We start from the raw sequence: 15,646 nt of genomic DNA, 5'->3' as shown, positions 1-15,646 counted from the left end.
ATATCAAAGCTGGAATCAAATGAGTCCAAGTCTTCTGCTGATTCAGCATCACATTCATCTTTGCTCCTTGTTCTGCATCCCCACCATGGACTTCATTCCTTTCCAAGCCAGCCTTGAGTGTCCTTTATTCAGCTCATCCTCTGCTTTACTTTTACACCTGATTTTAGCTGCTTTATCTCTCTTTCAACAGGTTTCTGTGCCTCAATCTTTTTCTTCTCTCCCTCATAACAAGACAGCTTCTTCTGCCTGAGAACATGTTGGAGTGATTTACTAATCCAGGGCTGCTTATTGGGGAAAATACTTCCTGTTTCCAAAGTAATCCCCATTTTCCCCAGAAAGAAATGTCAGTAGAAATCGATGATCTAAGTGAGAACATGAGCCCTTAAAAAGTCCCAGTGGGTGCAGTCAAAGCAGTCCCTCAGTCCCAGTATAGAGTCTTTGGTCCAGACTGGAACAGCTGTGTGCCCAGTTTGAGCTCTCTTCAGTGCTGTGACCTGACAGACCCAGAGGGGCCATCACATCACATTTAGAAGCTCCCCTGATGGAGCCACAACACATGTCCAATACTTAGTCTGTCTTGTTGGACCAACTGGAAGAAATGATTCAAGGACTTAGTCACAGAACAGAGATTCAAATCTCCAAAATCCAACTGGCTGCATCAGGACATATAGTCTGAAACTCTGCACAGTTTCCTGTTTGAAGCTGCTTCCTGTTGGCTTCAGCTGTTTGGAGTTTCCATTTTCTAAACTTCTACATTCTGAACCTTCTTCAGCTCTGAACAGATGATGAAACACTGAATGATTTCAAGCACTTTGTCTAATAAACTTACATCTTTCATTCTTTATACAGATTGAGGGACTGTGGTTTGTCAAAGATCAGCTGTGATTATCTGGCAGCAGCACTGAAGTCCAACCCCTCCCATCTGAGAGAGCTGGACCTGTATGGAAACTACCTGAAGGATCCAGGAGTGAAGCAGCTGTCTGATCTTAAGAAGAGTCCAGACTACAGACTGGAGACTCTGGAGTAAGTAGAGTGATGGAGTGAGTGGGTGGTGCTGTCAGCAGTATTGTACTAAACACAGTCAGTATGAAACAAAGATCCAGTGTTTCCTGTAAAGCTGCAGCTTCTCAGTGAAGCTGTGAGAGGAGAACGGTGACAGGCTTCAGGATTGGACACAAACACTTCCTGTTTCTCACCTTTATGGTCACCGTAGTAACGGCTGACACGCTCTGATCAAACACTGTCAACAGCCAATCAGCTCTCTGAACAAAGCAGCACGCAGACCAATGACTGCATTGATTTCCAAGTTTAAAGCAGTGAAGAACACAGTCTGTAGGTGAGGAAGAATTTAGTGAGAGCAGATGTTTGGATGGAATTCCTCCAGTTAACAGCTGGAACCGTCCATCTGGATTGTTGGGCTTGTTGTTGGGGTTCCTACAGAGCTCAGAGTGGACACACCAAGGTTCTTCTAATGAATGAAAGTCCAAACTCAAACTAGGAGGGAAAAACATTTTCAGCAACTTCAATAAAAATCCAAAGATTAGAAAAAGTGAAGCAACAATGAGTCCTAGTACAGTCCCAGCACTGACGTCCCTGCTGCTCTTTATACTGGATGTGCTGCATCACTGACTGACAGCTGATGAAGAGTCTCTGGAAACACTCGTTTATCTCCTCTGCTCTTCCTCCTTCTCTCTGCAGGAACTGGTGATGATGGTAAACAGGACGGTGTGTGTGCTGAGAGAGGAGCAGCTGTGTCCTGATGATCCAGAGAGGTTGAAGCAGCAGCAGCTTGTGTGTAGAGACGCTCTGACTGGGCCATGTTACTGGGAGGTGGAGAGGAGAGCTTCATCCAGCAGTGACTGACAGAGGAATGAAGTGCAGATGACTGTCAGTGCTGCAGAGTGAACTGCTCTGAGAACAGCTCCACTGTCAGACACAATGTAGAGTCCAGCATCAGCCCTGTGTGTCCCTCTGGATCTGACAGAGGATCATCAGTGTATCTGGACTGCTCTGCTGCTGCTCTGTCCTTCTACAGTCTCTGCACAGTCTCTGTCTCACTCTGGAAAGATTTTACAACTTGTTGTAATTACAGAACGTTAATATAATATTCAAACATGTGATCTTCTCTTTATTTCTGAATCTTTACCAAATAAAGAAAAACCAAACTAACAAACAGAAGCTGTCGTGTCCTTTTTCACCACATCTGTGAATCTTTTCTGTGTTTTTCCTCTTTTCCTCCTTCCTGCAGCTCCATCTTCATCATTCTGTGTCCAGTATATGTGAACACGTCCAAAGCATCTGAGCCTCATGTTACCCGTTTGTGTGAGTTACGCCTGTCGTTGTGTTGTGGTGTATAAATAAGGGGCAGGAGACAGCGCTGGATCTCTGAGTTCTTTACTCTCAATTTCTGCAACATCTGCAATATATAGAAATGCAAACCTGTGAGCTGTGTGTGTTGTGCGTCTGCTCGGCCACCTCTCCTCCGGCCGTGCTGGAAGCAGCTGTGCGTTTGACAGTTTTATCGACTCGACAATAATCGAACAAATTAAATGTTCAAAAATATCAACTTAAGCACTTCAAAGTCAACAAAAAGCTTAAAACAATGAAATAATATTTCACTGACAAAACAACAGCTCATAAGAACGATACACAAAATAATACAGAAACAAACAAAAGTTATTAACCAGGATCCATGTTTTTGTCACAAACACTGAATCAGCTGATTCACTCTTTATGTTTCTGAGTTTGTTTTGTGATTATAGTTCTGGTTTCTGTTTCTGTGTCTTCACTGTGTCCCACGTCTCCTTACTTTGGACTCTGTGTTATATTTCCTGTTTTACTTTGACAGTCCTGTGTTACTGTTTCCTGTCTCGTGTGTGTAATTGGTCCCAGCTGTGTTTCCCTCCTGCCTCCCGTTCCCTGATTACTAAACTGCGTCCACGCCGCCGCCGCTCCTCTCCACAGCTGGATTCCAGGATTTCAGAGCATCCAGCTGTGGTGAGTGATGGAGACACTTTCTCTGCTCCCTCAGTAATCAGGACAGTTTATTGAACATCAGAGGACATAAAGGACTGTTTTTCACCTGCCCGTTCTGAACCTGGACATTAAAGACTGCTGGCTTCAAGGACATTAATCCCAGTGTCAGCCAGCCAATAACAGCCTGTGTTTTTCAGCTCTTTAGGAGTCAGAAATGAGAAAGACACAGACTGCTAACCTCTCCCTGCAGGAAATAAGCTCCGCCTCTTCCTGTCCTGTATATGAGGGATTCTGACATGAGACACAATGAATTTCCTGTTTATTGTGACTTAAAGCGAGCAGCAAAGACACTAAACTGTGTGTTTCCAGCTGAAGCTGCTTTTTGTGTTGCTCCCACAATCCTGTCTAAAACAGTCAGTGAGGAAAACTCAATGTGACTTCAGAGTGACAGAGGTAAGCGACTCATGTTGTAACTAGGGTTGCCAACCGTCCCTTAAAAAACGGAATCGTCCCGTATTTAGAAACAAAAGTACACGTCCCGTATTGAGCTAATAAGGGACGCACTTTGTCCCGTAATACAGTGAGAATCAAAAGTAGTCTATAACTTTTAATGGAATTAACGCTTTGTTTGAAAACATAATTCCCAGCCCCTCTCCTGCTTTGTGACCAATGAGCTGACAGCACACTTATGACAATTCGAGTATGACAATTCAGATTACCGCTCATCTCATTGGTCGAGGAAAGGTCGCTTACGGAGAAAATACCGGAAGACAACAGATGACCACAACAAGAAGCATGGCCAACAGGGAAACAAACGCCGACACTGCGGTGCAAGTCTCGGACGACAGTACACCTAAAGCTGGGCAGACACTGTGCGATTTTTTCAGTCACGTTATTCAGCTCCTGCTCAAACTGCACGATTGACTCGCAGGGGTTAGAAGTTGGTAGGTCACGATGCAGGTCTCACACTATACCACCCGATGCTCTGATGCGACCTGAGTGCTCACACTGTGCCTCCATAAAATGAAGGTTATAGCAGAAAATCTGTCGCTCGCTCTCCCTCTGTCTTTCACTCACACAGACACACCACCACCATCAACTTTGCTAAATTGCTAATGAAAAACATTGATCAGGCAGCTGTGATTAAGCAGCGATGTAGATCCAACTATTTTCACGGTTGTTGTGGTCGTGATAATTTTGTGAGGCCACATCGAAAAGTGTCCAGATCACACGCTGCACAGCCGAGCTGCACCGTCTTTTTCACCGACGTTTACCTGTTTGCGCGTGAGCAGTGTGAGCGGCTCACGAGCGATTGATGATCGGGAGTTGCTCGAGGTGTTAATCGCTTCTCGTTACCCCACGTATACTACACGATGCACGATGAAGGCCAAAATCGGGCCGATCACCAAATCGGTCGCACGACTCATAAATCGTCTCAAAATGGGCCAAAAATCGCACAGTGTAAGCCCAGCATTAGAGCAGCAATGTTTGTTCGCCCAGAGAAAGAAAAAAAGGCTGCGAAAGATAAGATAAGATAAGATAACCTTTATTAGTCCCACACGTGGGAAATTTGTTTTGTCACAGCAGGAAGTGGACAGTGCAAAAGTTATGACGCAAAAATTAGAATACAATAAGAATAAATACAGGGAGGAATGGGAAAAGGAAACCACTGGGCTGGGAACATGCACGATAACACCTATAAAGCGCACTGCACTGTGTGCTGGCGCACTTTTTCCATAGGCATGCTTCTAGTGGTGGGCACATGAAGAACATGAGGGGCGTGAAAGCTCGGGGAACCCTTAACCATTTTTTTGTCCACCAGGCCACGGCAGAAGCAGATATGGTATGTAAACACTGGTTTATTTTTTAAACCCTCTGGTTAAGGTTAATATGGGCATGTGCAGTGAATATCAGCGCTATGTGGCCAGAAGTGTGATAATATAATTTATTTTGTGTAATAAACAACTGCAAGGATAGATGATTACAACAAATAGATCACTAATACATAAAAGTAATACATAGATGAATAATGATGATGAGTTAAGATGCGTAATCATGGGAACAGGCGGGTTTACAAACAGGAGCAGCTGATTAGCATTAGAAAAGCTGAAATAATACCTCAACTGAAGCCAATTGTACTAAATGCACTAAATGTGCACTGTTACAAGAATATTTTTGTTGTATTGCTTTCTATTAATTTATATAATTTTAAGTTAAGCAGGACAGAGTTCTTTTAAAGAAAGATTTACTTATATTCTCAAAAGTTAAGCATGACAGGCTTCTGTTTAAGAAAGAGACCTGTTTTACTGTGTTAATGTTGTCATTTTGAGCTAAAAATAAATGGCTAAATGATCATTTGTTTCCCATATGGTCATATCACAAAGAATATGCATCTGCTTAAATCAAGTTCAAGTCAAATGGTTAAAAAAATAATTTCACACACAAAAAAAAGAGCTACCACACTGGGAAGGGTGAAGACAACTGGGTTGCCCGGCCCTGGCCACGAGGTGTCCCTTATTTATTTTTCAGGGAGTTGGCAACCCTAGTTGTAACTGACGTCAGACGCCGGAGATTTTGGCGGAAAATTAAAGTGAATGGTAGTTTAGAATTGAACAAATTCCTTTAAGCTTCAGTATTACCAAATACACTTATCAATAGTCTTCTAACTAACAATATTTGTCTAAATCATCTCCAACACCCTGGAGAACAACGGGGAGAGTTTAGAGGCTCTCCAAGATTACATTGATCAGTGCTTCCAGGATCTTGTGATGAAGAAGGCTCAGAGTGCAAAAACTTCATCAAAACCCACCTGAAGCTGCTGGAGGACACGGTGAAGAACATTGCCTTTGATAGAGTGCATCGCATCGGCCCCATGCGGGCTGCGACCGGGAGACCACGTCCTACTGTGGCCAAGTTTGGCCACTTCAAACAAAAGGAACAGGTGAAAAGTCTCCGTGTCCATCGGTGTTTCTCCACGTCTCTCTGCCTTCTTCGTGTCATCTCTGTGTTTCCCTGCTGCCCTCATGTTTTCTGCTTTGTCTGTTAGTTCTTCCCAGTTTAGGTTGATGTTCGCTTCTTCCCTCACCTTTGTTATTTTCACTGTAAATAAATCTCCACTCGCATCTCCACCGCCGTCTGCATCTTGGTCCTCATTCACTCCACCACACGACTGCTGCCCCAGCCGTGACAACTTTTGATGTTTCCTCTACATTCACTTTTAAAAATTATTTACTTTGCCTTGTTTGGTATCATTTGGTATCAGATGGCCGACTTCTAAATGGCCACCATGGTCACCACCGAACTTGAGGAGTTTGCCCCCTCACATATACTAATGTGCCACAAACAGGACTTTAACATCACCAACCATTCCTATGTTATTACGGTGTATCCATATAACTGGCCCACCCTGTACAGTTATGTTTTCATTGTGACATACTGTATTAACACAATTCAGGCAGGATTCTAGGATCAGAGCTTCGGGGGGCTGAGCACCCAGAGAGCTGCCCAGCCAGCCAAGATACACTTTACTGGTCACAATGAGACTTCTTCCCCGTCTCTGTCCCTGCATCCTCCCTGTCCTCATGTTGTCTTCGCCTCCTTTATCAGTCATCATAATTTTACCATCTCTGTGCAAGTCTGCAAATTTCTTTATTAAATCAAAAGATTATTAAATCCATCAAGTCTCTCTGTATCTGGGTCCTCGTCACAAAACATGACATCACTGTTTTGTACTTTTTAACAATTTAATCCCACATTTGTGAAAGAAAAGCAAAACACTTTTTTGAAAAGTCTGTAACAAAACCATCAATTCTGATCAAGGTTATTTAAATGCTGCCAAAGAAGAATGGATTGGAATAAAAAAAATACATATCCTAACCTTAATTACTGGAGGAGAATAATGAATGATGCTCATAGTGAGTAAGAAGTAAACTGAGTGCATATTTTGGACAGAGATTCACTTTTAATGAGTTTGTATAATATAATACAGATGCATAAAAACACTCCTGAATAAATTATTACAAATAAATTATTACAAAATATTAAAAAATATTATGGATACTTTTGTTGTTAAAATGTTACCTCTCAACCAAGTTCTGCCTTTTATATTTTTAGTAGTGTGTCACACAAACAGGAAATATTGTCAAAAAAAAGTAAGTGCGTGCTGAAGCACCCCCAAAAATGAACCAAAGCACCCCAAAAATGAACCAAAGCACCCCAAAAATGGGCTAAAATCGCCCCTGTTAACAAATAATAGCCCAACAGTCACTTTTATGCTTATTGTAGCTGTTAGCTAAAAACACTAATTTAGCTTAGTTTGCCCTGAATTCAGCTTTGACGAACATGATCGACTGTTTCCAGTAGAATTGTGGGCGACCGTGGCTCAGGGGGTTGGGAATCGCATCTGTAACCGGAAGGTCGCCGGTTCGATCCCAGGGCTCTCTGTCCTGGTCGTTGTGTCCCTGGGTAAGACACTTTACCCTACTTGCCTACTGGTCTTGGCCAGAGGGGCCGATGGCGCGATATGGCAGCCTCTCTTCTGTCAGTCTGCCCCAGGGCAGCTGTGGCTACAACTGTAGCTTGCCTCCACCAGTGTATGAATGTGAGAGTGAATGAATAGTGGCATTGTAAAGCGCTTTGGGTGCCTTGAAAAGCGCTATATAAATCCAATCCATTATTATTAGAATTCCTCGTTGTCATCTTGTTCCCTCTCAGAGCCCCGTATGCTTGCAGAGACCCCTACAGTAGGGAAATGTGCCAAAGAACGTCCAAAACATTGCATTTTAGGTTTATTTATGCCTTACACACAATCCCAACTCTTTAGCTAACTTAACAACTTTGGCTAAAGTCTATAGTTAGTCTTACTCGTTTGTACAACATTTCTGGATCGCCACTGTTTGAAATGATATGACATATGACTCTCACTGAGACAGCAAACTTTGTAGAAAACACAACACTTCTGATTCTCTATCTAGCTGTTTGGTCACAGCTGTAGATTACATTATAAGTGGTTGTTCACTCTTGTCAATAATTACATTTCTAAATTCTATTTGTGCAGTTACATGTAAACAAAGTCCAATATTGTATCTAAATGATTGTGTTATGGTGGGACAGTTTCCAATTTTGTTGTATTATTGCACTAGGTATGACTGTGCAAGAGTTATCTTATCTTCCTTGCTTGCACCACACTCTTTGCAGAAATGTTGCACAGCAGCACTGCATCATGTTATTGTGTTGTATAATATACCAGAACTAATACAAAGCAACATCCATGTACACTATAGGTCCATGCCAATGTGCCCAAATGGGACCTCCATAAATGGTAAGGGGCGCAAAGGCACTTTAAGACCAGTGGGCACACCGTCGGTGCACATCCGCTCGGATGCTTTTTTCTATTCATTTATTTCCCTGTTTATTTATCGATGCACAAAAGCAATTATCTCAGAGACACCATCCTCTTAACAGAGACTCAAATCAGGAACCTGCAGATTATTAGTCAGCAGCTTTAACTTCCTGTCTTTGTCTCACTAAACCTTCCACGTGGAAACTTGAGCTGCCCACTCAAGCACAGTAGGCTTTAACTGGCTCTGCTCAAGTCACTTCAGTATCTGAGAAACTGTCTCGATGCATGCCAAAGAACACTTTGACAATACGCTTGTGTTGAGTCAAATCCACCACAAGCATATTCTATGGCAGTTTAATTCCACTCCACATAAAAATAGTCACGTATTATTTCCCCCCACCACACTTCCTGCCAGTAGCTGGTGCCCCCACCCACAGTGCATTAGTGGTTCTCTGTGTTTAGTGGCTCACTCTGGGCGGCTGCTCGGTGGGGCCCGGCCCCCTGGCTCTGTTGGGCCTGTGCTGCGGGTGGGGTGCCCTCAGGTCTCGGCCCTCTGGGCCCATTTACTGCTCAGTAACATTTAATATCTATTATTTACTACTACTTACTAGCCTACTTACTGCATATTATTGGTTGTTGCTGTGGGTTCCCCACTGTGTTGGTTTTTCCTTGTGTTTTTCAGCAGATGATGAAATAGATTTTCAGTATTTTTTCTCTCTTCCTCTCCATCTATTTCTCTTCTTCTCTATTTTTCCCTCTTCTTCTGTTAACTTTCTCCCCAGCTTATCTTTTTTCTTCTTTCCTGACCCCCGTTCTGATTCTAATGACTCAAAATAAAGTAAAATCATCATCAAATATGACTATCAAGTGGACCAGTATAGCAAAAACCATAATGGTGGCAGAGGCCACAGAGCCAAGTGGCAGGATTTTCAACGTTCAAACCAGATAAAAAACAGAAATTAAATGGTGTTAAAAGCCATGAATTAAGGCAATTCATTCACAACATAATTACAAGTTTTACTGGACGTTAATATTTTTCTCTTTTTTCAGTGCAAAACAAACTAACAGTACACATGATGCTGGCAAGTTAAAATGTCAGTGTCTTTTATAGATAGCATGTCTAGCATCATAGTTTTATAGATCACGTAGTCAGGGTAAAAACTCCATCTCTGATTATTATTGTACATGACTGTGACATGCAGTGGCCTCAGCATCATGATGAAGGCGACCGGAGGAGATAGTTTGGTAGACATCGATGTTTTGCCGATGAAGGCTCATGTAGCGGTCCTCTTTGTCCTAAACAACAATTTACACTGTCATTTACATTTAATTAAAGTGCAGCTTAAAACACAGACATAATGCACTGCACCCTCGGCACAATTAAGTGTAAAACAGAACTATGGAAAACTCACAAACATCTGGCGAGTTTCAGATCCTGTTAAGTTAGTTAGACCTGATCTGTTTTCTCTGTTAGGATAAAAACATCAGAGGTCATGGGGTGAAAAATACCTCAAAAACAAGACTAGCTATGTCTACAACTAATGTGTGGTGTTTTAAAAGAACCTATGAGATACTTTGAACACCACAGTGGCTGCTGTATGCAGTAATGTGCTCAAGTGATTTCAAAGGGTCATTTCATGAGTTTAAGTGCGTCAGTAAAAGTTTTCACCTGCGAGGATTTCTCCTCAGGCTGTAACCACAGGTTATCACAGCCACACTGATGAGTGAAGCAGCAGCAGAAATGATGGGAACTGTAGCCATGAACTTCATGCCAGAAGAATCTCCATCGTCTGTTGAATGTTGCCACATACACACAAAAAAACTTCATTTTGAAAACATGAAAAGTCACGAAATTTGCATTAACCTGTTATATGAAGGTGGAAAACATGTTTATCTTTTCATTACATTAGAGTTACAATTGCATCATTCAAACATTTCACTGATGAAATAACACCAAAGTTGTGATTGGAGCAGTTTTATAATGAAATTTTAAACAAATTAGCCAGAAGAAGAGCTTAAAAACATTCCAGATGTTCATCTCCTGACTGAAACCTTTCATTAAGCCGCTGCAGGCGGGAATGACGACCTCAAACCATGTATGACAGAAAAGAAAGTGTTAACGCAGTTCCAAACATCCACCTTGAATCTGCGGTGTGGGTATAAATAGAAAATGTTTTTACCTCTCACAGTCACACTGAGATGGAGAACATACAATCCACCACGAAATCCACACTCACAGGTGTAGTTCCCACTGTCTTCAGATGTTAAGTTGAGCAGGTGGAGAAACACAGTCTCATTTTCTTTGATCAGTGTGAACCTGGAGTCACAGCCATGAATAAAGCCTCGGTCGTAACGATAGAGCAGACGACGCTGTTCTCCTCGGCTCCTCTCTGTGCTGATCTCACACAGTATCATCACAGTAATATTCAGAGTTGTTTTGCTGCATATTTGAGTGGAATCGGGTTTCTTTCCAATTGTCTTCACAAGAGTCTCTATAAATTGTTCCAGTTAAAATGAAACAAAATCGGGATTATAGTTTCTATATATTTGTTGTTGTGGGAAAATCAATCACATATATTATTTCACTAACCTAACTAAAGCTTTCTTCTTAAACACCTGGCTTTACAGCTTTTCTTTTTTAATTATATATATTTACCTTCACTGCTAAAAACCACAAGCAGAAGCAGGAGAAAGCAGAGTTTCTGTGCAGTCATGCTGGTGAGGAAGTAACTGTGGCTGACAGTGTGAGGTAGACTATAGTGAAAGCAGGAAGACTTGCACCCTCCTTATTTCACCTCTTGTGTCTACACTGAAACTTTTACTATGTCTAAAATAGAAGTGCATAAAAGTGGAAGGACAGTAGAAGGTAAACCACCAACATTGTTTAAGCCAGACTGATCTCTCTGTTTATCTGGATGGACATTGTGTTCAAATTATGATGAGATGTTTGTTCAAAAACAAAACTAGTCTGATACAAAGAGTCATGTTTGCCACAGTTTATTGTGTTTGTATTGTATTAAATCTGAGAGCCTGAGTTGGAGTATTATGACTGAATGGTCTCCATTACTGGGAAACAACTATCCAGTGTGAAAAGATGGACGTTTATTATAATATATGAATATTATTATATTAGTATGTCACCTAAAGTGTTATATACTTTAAAATGTTTCATAGAGCTTTATTATCCACTCCCACAGTTCCTGTGCTTCTTGCTGAGCGTGTCTTGTTGTCGTGTTGATGGTTCACTGAGATGATAGTCTGGTAGGAATCACTCGATGGCTGCTGAAGGTTTGTATAGGGCTGATCTGGCTCATCGTCATCCTTTAGAAAAGTGAAATATTTTAGGTATTAATCAAGTTCAACCCGGTCTACCCACACACTCTATTGATCTTTAAATCTCTCCATCTGTTGCCTGGATTATTTAATGTTTCTGCTCATTTCTGTAAGAGCTTCTTCACAAAATAAAGGACACTGAAGTTGGCACTAATAGTATTATAACACTAATCTGTAATTATCTATGTAAGTAGTTAACATCCTAAAACATAAATGTACATGTTTTATGTTTACTGGCAAACTTTTAACTAGCTGCTGTAGATCGTAGCAATAAATTGCTCACCAAACCGTTGGGATTTTCAGGTACAGACACTCCAGATGTTCCTGACCTTAAGCAGCCACGTTGATAAGAAAGGATGTCAGCATTAGTGTAAGACTATTCACATTCAAACAGAGAAAAATCAAGTAAGAACATCTACATTTATATTATCTTCTCTCTTAATAATGATAATTATTTTTGGAAGGATAAAAAGTGTTCATTCTAGACATGATGTTTAACATACACCGAATTCTCATTTATTGAAATGTGATGTTTCCTTTTACTTTCTCTACATCTATATCATCTTTGAATTACTGCAGCAAAAATAGTCTCACCCATTACTTTTCCTCCAGTAGATAAATCCCACGATAACTCCAGTTATAAAGATGATCACAACACCGGGCAGATAAACGGAAAAAGATTTGTCTGCTGAAGTGTGCGCCTCGTTTGTGTCTAAATCATTGAAAAGATGCATTTGTCAGTAAAATCATTTACTTTCATTTCCTGGAAATCAAAACACAAATCAAACACAGTTTACGTCTACTGAAACTCTGAGTGAAGTAATGAAACCCCAGTTTTATAACCACAGAGCTTTAAATATTGTCACTGTGCTCTTTTCTTTTGTCTTCTTCTTCTTTTGCATCTTTTCTGAATATTACTATGAACTGAAATTGGTCCAACTGCTTATATACATTCACTGGCCACTTTATGAGGTATACTTGTTCAGGGTGTAACACAAATATTTCAGTGTTCATTTCATTTGTCAATCACATGTCAGCTTCATCTTCTTGGTTAAATAAAGGTTAATAAAATAATAAAATGTCAGCAAATCAATGCTCAAACAGAGCAACATGGCACATGTTACTGGTCCCAGTGCTTCACAAACTGCTGATCTGCTGGGATTTTCCCACACAATCATCTCTGTTCACAGACAATGGTCTGAAAAATAGAAAATATCCAGTGAGCTGTGATTCTCTGGGTAAAAATGCTGTTTACACATCAAACCTTGAGGCAGAGCGGACCACACTGGATATCACTGCTGTCCTCTAACAACAGCAAGCTGAGGCTACAGTTTGCAAGTCTGGACAACAGAAGACTAAAAAAACGATGCCTTGCCCGATGAGTTGATTTCTAACAGTTCAGACTGCTGGTGGTGTAATGCTCTGTGGGGGATTTTCTTTGCAAACTTTGGACCCTGTAGTGACCACTGAGCATCATTTAAACACCACAGCCTGCCTGAAGGTTGTTGCTGACCACATTCATGTCTTTATGCCCAAAAAATACCCATCGTCTGATGGCTGCTTCCAGCAGGATACCACACCATGTCACGGCGCTCAAATCATGTACGGCCTGCGCAGTCACCAGATCTCAATCCAGCAGAGCACCTTTGGGATGTGGTGGAACAGAAAGTTTGCTTCAAGTAAGAGCAGCTGACGAATCTGCAGCAACTGTGTGATGATGTAATTTCAATATGTCTTGAGAATCTTTGAGGAATGTTTTAGCGCCTTGTTGTGCCACAAAAAATGAAGACATGTTTGATGGCTGAAGGTGGTCCAACTCGGTTCAAAGATGTACCTGATAAATGAGTCAGTGAGAGTATTTAAACTGCTGTAAGTGAAAATAAGAAGAAAAGAAATGAACAAATTACAAGAATAAAAAACACATAAGCAGGTCAATACAATGCTAACACAGTGCTGAATAACTGTGTCAGATAAAGAAACCAAAATGCATTTACCTTCCACAGTGACACTGATATGGACAATATATGTCCCTTCAGTGTTTGTACACTCACAGGTGAAGTTCCCACTATCAGCTGGTGTTAAACTGGTCAGCTCCAGAAAGGCAGTCTGATTTTCTTTTGTTATTGAGAACCTGGGGTCACATTCCTGAGTAACGTTCTCTCCGTGTCGATACAGCAGATGACACTCTCCTCCTGTGTCCCTCTGTCTTTTGATCTTACAGATAATCAAAACAATAGTAGTCTGACTTTCCTTGTTGCAAATCCGAGTGACATCGTGTTCTCTCCTGACTGTCTTCACAACAGTCTCTGTAAACAGGGACAGCAAAATACGGTAAATACAAGATTCAGCCTGTGTCAGAGAGGACTTTAGTTTCTATATTTTGTGAATGTTAAACCATCTTTTTAATCCCATAATAATGTGTTTAGTTTAAACTAAAAGCAAGGAGGTTATAAATTTAAAAATATTAATAATGCATAATGAAAATAGTTTCCTTGTATTACCTTCAGCATCATGGGACACAGCTAGTGGTAACAGCAAAATCAAGCAAAGTTTTGATACGTCCATGCTTGTTAACATGTCTGTGAGCCACCGACAGTGAAGAGGAAGATGTGCGGAAAGAAACAAGCTGAAGCTTTCCTGGCTAAGCAGACGTCAGACTGTTGCCCTTCACGGGGCAAGTGTGAAATGATGTAAAAAGGAAGTGTACTGACAGGACTTTCATATTAAAAGGCTGTAAAGTTGAAACACTGTGCGAGCTCCCACACAAAAAGAAAACAAGCTAATTTTTCTTTATCACAGAGGAATTATTACACTGCTAACTGTCATGTTCGCTGAAGCTGAAGGATGGATAATATTGTAAAAGTAACAACAAAACTACCATTTATCATAACATTATAAGCATTTTAAACTAAAATAGCGTGTGTTATGGTTCAAAATATTGGGGATGGAGACAAGAGGAAAAACCACAATAACAACACTGGTCCGGTCGGGTTGAGTCAAACGATGATTTTAATGAACACACGCGTGGGAGATGGGCACTGATGCAGACAGCCTCAGATCTCAAAATGGTGGAGCATTGCTCAAACTCTTATAGCCTCTGGTGCCTCCACCTTATCATAAAAAGCCTAAACATTCACATGCTTTCTCTCACACAGCGCCTAAGCTACGACCTTGGCTCCCCGTCTATCTGCTCCTGCTGAGATGGGGCAGAAAACTCCAGTATATTCTGTTCTCTTCTAATCAGACAAATAAGACAATTACTTTCTGCGAACAGTATTTCTTATAACTCAGCAGTATAATGCATCATAAAACAATATCATTCATTCACAACAAGTCAGCAGTTTAATGTAATGCAAATCAGTTTAACTAATGCAATAGTTATCAGCTTCTTCTAATTCAGGAGAATAATGCCAACTAAAACTACATAATAATTCACCATCTTTAATTAGGGGTCTAACATGGCATAAAATAATATTATAATCTAATAATTCCCCCTGATGAGCTCATTAGAATAATGAGCTCACCAACACCCCATAATCCAGTGTGGCTGGGTTCATCTCTTCTCACTCCTGAGGTCCTTTGTCCCCCTGAGGGGCGAACCATATGTGAGATGACCTCTGTGTTTGCGCAGTTCAGATGCAAGACAAACTATTATTCCAACAATAGCAGGTACAGATGACACTCCCCAGGTCTCCCACAGCTTTATTTGGTGCTACCTTATACCCTCCAGACGTACTCAGACTAGAACCTCTGTCCAAGGAGCTTTTAGCCTTTTATGTTATTGCTGCAGCTACCAGTGTCGTCCAGTTGGGTGATCCTCTGCTCTTCATTCTTCAACCTCAGGGGTTAGACAACCCTTCAGTCGTGGCACAGATCAGGGGATTATTCTGCCCCGATTTCAAACAACGATCTGTGTATCCTCCAGAAAAAGGAACAGGAACGTGTCCCCCTTTTTGCCCAAGAGCCTCTCGAACTTCGTTGGTCTGGTGTTCCCGG

The 15,646-nt window shown here is 41.2% G+C and overlaps 1 protein-coding gene across 21 annotated transcripts in view; it reads left to right on the top strand.

The window, feature by feature from the left end:
• Nucleotides 1–15,646, top strand: part of LOC146640792 (NACHT, LRR and PYD domains-containing protein 12-like) — a 257,689-nt gene that overhangs the window by 113,134 nt on the left and 128,909 nt on the right. For 3 of the 21 annotated variants that reach the window (XM_085399813.1, XM_085399828.1, XM_085399829.1), the window contains 2 exons: nucleotides 850–1,023; nucleotides 1,699–2,189. The exons of 17 other annotated variants lie outside the window; for them this stretch is intronic. In XM_085399813.1, the coding sequence (XP_085255939.1) occupies nucleotides 850–1,023; nucleotides 1,699–1,708 (184 nt within the window). In that variant the 3' untranslated portion in view covers nucleotides 1,709–2,189. Of the gene's footprint in view, nucleotides 1–849; nucleotides 1,024–1,698; nucleotides 2,190–15,646 lie in introns of those variants that run through there. One more of the 21 variants, XM_085399832.1, reaches the window with a different exon arrangement.

The sequence above is a fragment of the Rhamphochromis longiceps genome, unplaced genomic scaffold, assembly GCF_057381845.1.
Source record: "Rhamphochromis longiceps isolate RC_006_pf unplaced genomic scaffold, R_longiceps_female_GT1.1 unmapped_scaffold_1, whole genome shotgun sequence".
Taxonomy (NCBI): Eukaryota; Metazoa; Chordata; class Actinopteri; order Cichliformes; family Cichlidae; genus Rhamphochromis; species Rhamphochromis longiceps.
Note: the sequence above shows the minus strand (reverse complement) of the source record. Positions and strands in the feature narration are given on the sequence as shown.